Below are 8,913 nucleotides of genomic sequence, written 5' to 3' on the forward strand. Positions count from 1 at the left end.
ATCCCCCAATTCTAAAATTTCCGGATTTCAGAGAACCTTTCACACTAGTGACTGATACCAGTCAGAATGGCATAAGTTCTTGCCTTATGCAAAAATTTTAAGGAAAATTCCATCCATTAGGTTATCATAGTAGGAAACTTAGGACAAAGGGCAGTAATGAAAGAGTAATGGCTACTGTAGATAAGGAAGCTTTTGCAATAGTATCAGGCTTGGTTCATTTTAAAATGTTGCTAATGTGGAATAAAGTGGAAGTTCTTACACACCACAAGCCATTATTAGATCTTTTTAATAAGCCAGATCTGTTGCCCAAAAGAGCTCGATAGTTCCTAACTATCAGAGATTTTGATGCAAAACTCAAATACATAGAGAGCAAACACAATGTGATTGCAGATGCACTTAGTAGAAGTTTTTATGATATGGAAGGATTTCAAGTTGGGGTGGTTATTAGTGATTCTATACAATGGGATATCAGTCTCAAGATGAGGATGGAATTTTGGCAGACATAAAAGCGTTCCTCAGAGGTGAAAAAGTCAGGAAAGGTTATAAGTTACCTTTTTCAGGTTTAGAATTAGAAGGTAATATGTTGGTCAGGAAAATTTAATATAAATTAAGGACAAGTGAAAGTAAAGGGGACATGACAAAGATCGTGATTCCGAAAGTCCTAATTCCAGTGGTTTTAGATATAGTACATTGCAAGTTTGGTAGTCCACATTTGGGGGTAGAAAAGATGTATAATGTGATACGTAATAAATATGTGGACAGATGTGGAAAATTTTGTGAAAAAGTGTACAGCGTGCAACGCTTGCAAACCAGCAAGGATAACTTCCTTAGGATGCTGATATGAGACGAAAGTCAAAACACTCCGATCACACCAGGGAGACCGCAGGTGCACAAATGACCTGAATAGTGGAAAGATTAGGTGATTGTGACGTCAGAGGTCAAGTGAGTTCGCATGAAATGGAAAATGCATGTACACGGGAACAGAGAAGACATTAGCGTACATTCATATGTCCATTAGTAGGAGTAAGTGCATATGTCCATGAGGGCAAAAGAGATCAGATATAACCCCAGTATGGAACCTTATCAATGAATTAGACAAGAATCTGTCAGTGGTGACCCAAAAACTGGAAGTTGTTAGAAGGTCCATCAAAAAGTAATGTGAAAGAGACTTTGAAAACTTTGAACAGTGACATTGATTTCAGCTTCTATAAAGCAGAAATGCAGAGGAACACTTAGAAAGATTTATAGGACATTTATCCATTTCATTTTTTGGGTCTTTTCAGTGTCTGATAATTGTGGTCTTACAGGATGGATTCAGTTGTCGCTACCAAACAATGAATTCTCTGGACTTTTATCCGACATTTATTTGATAAAGACTCATGGAGTTATTTGACAGTGAGGATAAGTGGGGGTAGTTCTATCCAATATGATTACGTAGAAGAGTAGTGGTGTTTTAATGATTTTTGGGATTTCTTTAATGCCTTTTATTTCATTTTTATATTAGCTATTTTGGAAAAAAAAAATTCTAATTTTTTTGTATAGCGGGACTTTAAATTCACCTAAGATTTAATTATTAATTTTCAGCTTGCTACAGGGATGGCAGAAGATGGCGGCATCGAAGGTAGGTCACGCTATCAGATAGGAGTTCTCTCCTTTTAGTTAAATAGGGTCCTTTTGACCCCATAACATATATACATATATGCATGAGTACTTACAGGTAGGCACTACATTAGCTCGCCCCTCCCTCCCTCTCTCTCTTCCTCTGGTAAAGTGTTTTTTTTAATGCAGAAGAGTACACACATAACTATACTTAATACAACAATGCAATTATGTGCACCCCCGACTTACGGCAGGGGATCTGTTCCAGTCTGCGCCACAAGTTGATTTCTGCCATCAGTCGATTTTTTGCTGTTAACAGTACTTTAACAGCACTTCAGCGCCATAACTTGATACTGCTTCAAGTTACAGTGACGTAAGCGTACTTGATGCTTATTCCTGCCGTTAGCACAGTCAATGGCGCTTACAGTGCTGTAACTTGATGAAACATCATGTCATGGTGCTGAAAGTACTGGTAGATCGAATCGCCACAAGTCGAGGATGCACATATATTTTTCAGTAGGTATATCTGTGTATGTATGTAAAATAATGGATTGCGTTAACTTCAACTATGTGGTTATGGAATATTTGCTTGCCATTCTCACTTTTATCAAAAAATCTTTCCTCTCTTATAAAAATGATATTGTTAAGATACAATAAAGTTTGTTCATACTTACCTGGCAGATATATATATAGCTGTATTCTCTGAAGTCCGACAGAATTTCTAAAACTTACGACACACGTAGTGGGAGTTAGGGTGGTTAGTACCCATTCCCGCCGCTGGGAGGCGGGTATCAGGAACCATTCCCATTTTCTATCAGATTTCTATCTCCACTGTCTCCTGAGGGGAGGTGGGTGGGTACTAAAAATATATATATCTGCCAGGTAAGTATGAACAAACTTTATTGTATCTTAACAATATCATTTTGTTCATGAAACTTACCTGTCAGATATATATATAGCTGAATCCCACCTTTGGCGGTGGGAGAGACAGAAAAAGGATTTTAGAAAACATATAAATGTATATGATTGACATCTTGGTTCCTTACCTGTTAGCATAGCTGACTTCGTGATTACTGTCACCCAAGCCTGCTTCTGCTTCACTAGAGTTACCAACAAGGTAGTGACCTATGTAGTTGGTGCGCTCTAGATGATCTGTCAACGGGGACGGGACCACAATGTGACTAGACCATGACCATACTTCTGAGGGCAACGAGGCAAAAACCACCACCTAAGTTAGCCTAACAACAAACTCCCATATACCAAAGGCTAAAGGAAGGGACGACTGTACTCGGCAGCCGACCCTACAACCATAAACATACAAATATTAAAAACTCACCTACCCTTTTCTATGGGAAAGGATGAGTGCTACCTCCTGCCCCCAAAATAGTGTCTGCGGCGACGTATGGTACGAGAGAGTAACAGCTTTCATAGGTCGTTCTCACCTCCCGAAGGTAGTGCGAGGCGAACACTGAGTTACTCCTCCAAAAAGTAGCACTTAAAATGTCTTTAAGAGCCATGTTTTTCTGAAAGGCTATTGAGGTCGGAATAGCCCTTACTTCGTGCGCGTTAACTTTTAGTATCTTCAAGTCGCTGTCTTTGCAAGAAGCGTGCGTCTCTTTAATGGTGTTTCTTAAAAAGAATGCCAGTGCATTCTTGGACATGGGCATGTTTGGTCTCTTGACCGAACACCATAAGTTCTCCGCAGAACCTCGGCAATCCTTCGTTCTACGAATATACTCTCTAAGAGCCCTAACAGGACACAGGACTCTTTCTGGCTCTTGACCAATGATCTCTGCCATACCCTTGATCTCGAATGTTCTAGGCCACGGATTGGAAGGGTTTTCGTTTTTGGCCAGAAACGACATACTCAAAGAGCAGACTGCATTATGCCCTTTGAAACCGACGTGTTTGCTGATAGCCTGTATTTCGCTAACTCTCTTCGCCGTCGCCAGAGCAGTTAGGAATACAGTTTTCTTCGTCAAATCTCGTAGAGACGAAGAGGAAAGAGGTTCAAAACGATTTGACATTAAATATTTGAGGACCACATCCAGGTTCCACGAAGGTAGCTTCGGTAGTGGTACCTTGGTCGTCTCGAAAGATCTCAATAGATCATGGAGATCCTTATTGTTAGCGAGGTCAAGACCTCTATGGCGAAAAACTACAGATAGAACGCTTCTGTAGCCTTTAATAGTTGACACTGCCAACTTTAGATCTTGTTTCAGATAAAGCAAGAAGTCGGCGATCTGGCTCACAGAGGTAGTGTAGAGGAAACTCCATTTCTCTTACACCAACTTCTAAAGGCTGCCCACTTCGATTGGTAAACCGCGATTGATGATGGTCTCCTCGCGGTGGCGATAGCTTTAGCCACTGATTTCGAAAAACCTCTCGTCTGGCCAACTTTTGGATAGTCTGAACGCAGTCAGACTCAGAGCGGAGAGGTTTTTGTGGTACCTCTCGAAGTGGGGCTGTTTGAGTAGATCTCCTCCAACGGAAGAGATCTCGGATAATCCACTAGGTAGAACATCACCTCTGTGAACCAGATCGCTGCGGGCCAAAAGGGGGCGATTAAAGTCAACCTCGTCCCCTCCGATGCTGCAAATTTTCTCATCACCTCCCCCAGGATCTTGAAGGGGGGAAAAGCGTAGAGATCCAGGCCCGTCCAATCCCATAGAAGGGCGTCTACTGCTACTGCTCCCGGATCGAGAACCGGGGAGCAATACAGAGGAAGTCTCGCCGTCCTTGATGTTGCGAAGATGTCCACTAAGGGGCATCCCCAAAGACCCCACAGTTCCTGGCATACTTCTTGATTGAGAGTCCACTCTGTCGGCAATAACTGTCCTTGTCGACTGAGGAGATCTGCCCGGACGTTCTCGACTCCGGCAATGAATCTTGTCAATATTGTGACTTCTCTCTCCTTCGCCCAAAGTAGGATCTCTTTCGCTAGAGAAAACAGGGAGCGAGAGTGTGTTCCTCCTTGTTTCTTCAAGTATGCCAGGGCTGTGGTGTTGTCCGAGTTGACTTGAACTACACGACGGGAGACTTTGTTCTGGAAGAACTGGAGCGCTAATTGAACCGCTGCCAGCTCTTTGAAGTTGATATGCCAGGTTACCTGTTCCCCTCTCCAGGTACCTGACATTCCTTCCCCCCCTAGAGTTGCTCCCCACCCCGTGGATGACGCGTCGGAGAACAACACTAGGTCGGGTTCTGAAGCTTGAGGGATATGCCCTCTGACAGCTTCCACGGATCGAGCCACCATCTTAGATGGTTCTTCACCTCTTCCGAGATGTTTAACTTCATGTCGAAGTTGTCCTTTTCTGTCCAGCTGTCCGACAGAAAGAACTGAAGAGGTCGGAGGTGTAGCCTCCCCAGGGAAACAAACTTCTCCAACGAGGAAATGGTCCCCAGCAGACTCATCCATTCCCTCACCGAGCATGAATCCTTCCCTAGAAAGGCCGACACTTTTTCTATGCCTTGTTGCTGACGTTCCTGGGACGGAAAAGCCCGAAAAAGCCACTGAATCCATCTGAATCCCCAGATACACGATGGACTGTGTTGGGGTCAGATGTGACTTTTCGAAGTTCACCAGAAGTCCCAGGGACGCAGCTAAAGACAGAGTCGTCTGCAAGTCCTTCAGGCACCGGGTCTGCGAGGAGGCTCGTATGAGCCAGTCGTCCAGATAGAGCGAGATTCTGATGTTGGAAAGATGGAGCCACCTCGCCACGTTCTTCATTAAGATGGTGAAGATAAAAGGGGCGTACTCAGTCCGAAACAAAGAGCCCTGAATTGAAAGACCTTCCCTTTCAATACGAACCGAAGGTACTTCATCGATTGGGGATGTATCGGGACGTGAAAGTAGGCGTCCTGGAGGTCGAGTGATACCATCCAATCTCCAGGTCTTAAGGCCCCCAGAACTGACTGAGGTGTCTCCATCTTGAACCTCTGCTTCTCTATAAAGAGGTTTAGACGACTTACATCCAAGACGGGCCGCCACCCTCCCGATTGTTTCGGTACAAGAAACAATCTGTTGTAAAATCCTGGCGTTGCCAGGTCTAAAACCTGTTCCACTGCTCGTTTCTCGAGCATCTGCTCGAGCAGGTCGAAAAGTATCTTTCGCTTTGTTAGCGGATTTACGATGGGGACAAGTCCCTGGGAGTGGAAGTCAAACGGGGGCGGCTTTATGAAAGGATCTTGTAACCCTTCTCTATGACGTCGAGAGACCAGGTGTCTGCCTCTCTTACTCTCCAGGCTTCTGCAAACAACTGCAGCCTGGCTCCTACCGGGTGACTGAAGGCACGATCTCTCACTTCTTACCCCTAGACTTGGAAGGGGCTCTACCTCTAGGAAGGCTTCTTCCTCGAGGAGACGATCTAGCGGAAGTCCCTCCACGAAAGGGCTTCTGCTTTCTAAACTGTTGCGTTCCTGACGACGTTGAAGGGCCAGCCGGACGTCTCGAAGACTGAGCCAACAGGTCTTGTGTGGCTTTCTCCTGCAGACTCACTGCCAGATCCTTCACCATAGCTTGGGGGAAGAGATGACTCGAGAAGGGAGCATACAAAAGTTCTGTCCTCTGTGCGGGAGAGACAGACTTAGCCGCGAAGTTGCAATAAAGCGACCTTTTCTTAAGAACCCCTGCTGAAAAATGAGAGGCTAACTCCTCTGAGCCATCCCTGACGGCCTTGCCCATGCATGACAATACACTGGACAGCTCCCCCAAGCTGATCGAGTCTGGCTTACGAGATTGGTTGTCTAAGGCTCCAAGACACCAGTCTAAAAAGTTGAATACTTCTAAGGACCTAAATAGTCCCTTCAAAAGATGGTCCAGTTCGGAAGTCGTCCAAGAAACTTTAGCCGAAGCTAAAAGGGCCCTCCTTGAGGCATCCACCACGCTGGCGAAATCACCTTGAGCAGACGTAGGAACCTTCAATCCTAATTCCTCGCCTGTCTCATACCACATCCCTGCCTTACCGCTAAGTCTAGACAGAGGCAGGGCGAAAGTAGTTCTTCCTTTTGCTTTCCTAGACTCCATCCAGGCGTTAACCTTCCGGAAAGCTCTTCTCGTAGATAACGACGTCTTCATCTTCACGAAACCTGGAGACTTGCTTGTCTTCGACGACGAAAACTGAGAAGGAGGAGAAGGAGGAGCAGCAGGCTGAAAAGTATCGCCAAACGAATCACGAAGTAGTCGTGCCAAAACTTGATAATCTGACGAGGCAGACGTAGCAGGTTGTTCATCATCAACATCCTCCGAAGAACCGCTAAGTTCTCCTTCTTCCCTACCCGAGTGCAAGTCCGAAGGAAGAGGCAGAAGTCCTTTAGCTCCAAGTCTCCTATCTGAACGATGAAGAGAAGACGAGGGTAACGGATCCTTAACAGTAACAGGATCAGGAATCACCTTTAGAGGCGAACGTGTCAAAGTCTCGGGAACCACATCCGAGTGACAGCGAACTTCCACATTCGCGTCCACAGAGGTCTTACTAGAACGTCTACGAGCGTCCATCTGAGCGTCCAACGTAGCGTTCTCTCGAGCGTCCAAATCAGCGTCCAACCGAGCGTCCAGCGAAGCGTCCAACGGAGCGTCCATCAAAGAGACTCTTCTACCGTCCCGTGAAGCGTCCTTACGAACGTCCAGCGAAGAAACTTGATCCACTGCCCGACTAACGTAACGTTGAGCGTCAACACTGTCATGTCGAAGAGGGGCAGAACGCAAAGAAGTCCGTTCGACAGTTACCAAATCGTCGTCAGCAGAAGCGTCGAAGTCGGAACGCCGAGCGTCCTCTCTACGGGAAGAGAGAGGAGCATGCAGAGAACTCTCTCTAACCTGGCGTCTAACGTCACCTCTAGACGAACCCTGGGGAGCAAAACGACGTCTAGAGGGCGAAAAATCAGAAGACGGGGACGAAAAAGGAGCCATTGGAGAAGACTGCTTAGTTCTCTTGATAGGCAGTCTATTGTCTTTCCTTCGACGAGGAACCGTCTCCTTCTGCTTCAGTAAAGCGTCCAGTTGCCGCTGCATCGCAATGATGATCTCCGTCTGAGATGTCTCCTTAAACGGAGACGAGCTGCGCTTGCGAGAAGGAGAGGGGCGAGGGGACGCCTTCTTCCTTCTCCCAGGAACAGCCTTGGCTCTAGAGCGACTGGGGCGCTCGAGGGCGTCATCGTCGGATGACGTCCTAGACTTCTTCTGGGGCGGAAAAGCTACGCTTTCCGGAGAAGAATGCCACTCAGACAAAGCATGACGTGAAGCGTCCAGCTCTTGAAGAGTCCTCTTCAAAGGTCGCGAACACTCTTGCCCCCTACACCCTTTACACAATGTGTGAGGATCAACCAAGGCTTTAGGAAGCCTAACCTTGCATTCCACTTTCGAACACACCCTGGCGCTAGCCGAACTACATCCAGACATATTTAAGGGAAAAATCTAAGCCAAAATAAAAAAACAGTCCAAATCACGTATGCCAAGCTATCGATCCAATCAAAAAACCAAAAGTCAAGAGGATACTCAAGCAATATGAAAAGTTTTCCAAAATCCTGAGGCGGAGGTGTGTAAACAGATGTTTACGACACCGGCGACAGAAGAAATCTGATAGAAAATGGGAATGGTTCCTGATACCCGCCTCCCAGCGGCGGGAATGGGTACTAACCACCCTAACTCCCACTACGTGTGTCGTAAGTTTTAGAAATTCTGTCGGACTTCAGAGAATACAGCTATATATATATCTGACAGGTAAGTTTCATGAACAAAAAAATTTTTTTGACAGGAAATACATATCTCTTTATGCAAAATCTACAGCAGGTGATGAGTATGTCAAGCCACCAGACTATAACAGACAAAATGATTTAATATTTAAATTTAGATCTACTATGCATACCTACAATCATTTACAAAATATGTTACCTTGTAAAAGAGCTGGCGTAGTTCTTCCTCAGTATACCCAGGAGACTCTCTAGATATTGTCCATTTAACTTTCACTTTATGCCCTACTTCAGTATCCTTTGTTGTATGTTCTTTTTCATTAACTCCTGGTGTTCCTGGAAAAAAAAAAAAGAGAGATTAAAAAAAAGAGGGGAGGACCTTATTTTCTATTAGATGAAAAAACATGTATCAATTGTCAGATTGTACTAAATAACTGCTCTCTGAATAGTGATAAGTATAAAACCTGCAGAAATGTTGTACACATGAATGTTTGTGGAAATATAAAGTATCCCACCAACAACAATAAATAACAAAAAGTTTGCAAAAAATTGAGAAATTTTACCTTTTAGTTCTCTTTCAACTTCTTTATTCAATTTCTCTAATTCTTCTTCAATTATACGCTC

The 8,913-nt window shown here is 44.8% G+C and overlaps 1 protein-coding gene across 1 annotated transcript in view; it reads right to left on the reverse strand.

The window, feature by feature from the left end:
* The window catches only part of LOC135219224 (dnaJ homolog subfamily C member 17-like), a 158,027-nt gene that overhangs the window by 55,204 nt on the left and 93,910 nt on the right, over window positions 1–8,913 (reverse strand). The window contains exons 5-6 of the mRNA XM_064255809.1: window positions 8,853–8,913; window positions 8,492–8,625 (exon numbers count right to left, since the gene is read on the reverse strand). The exon at window positions 8,853–8,913 is cut by the window's right edge and continues 37 nt beyond it. Coding sequence (XP_064111879.1) covers window positions 8,492–8,625; window positions 8,853–8,913 — 195 coding nt within the window. The remainder of the gene's footprint in view (window positions 1–8,491; window positions 8,626–8,852) is intronic.

The sequence above is a fragment of the Macrobrachium nipponense genome, chromosome 1 (assembly GCF_015104395.2).
Source record: "Macrobrachium nipponense isolate FS-2020 chromosome 1, ASM1510439v2, whole genome shotgun sequence".
Classification (NCBI taxonomy): Eukaryota; Metazoa; Arthropoda; class Malacostraca; order Decapoda; family Palaemonidae; genus Macrobrachium; species Macrobrachium nipponense.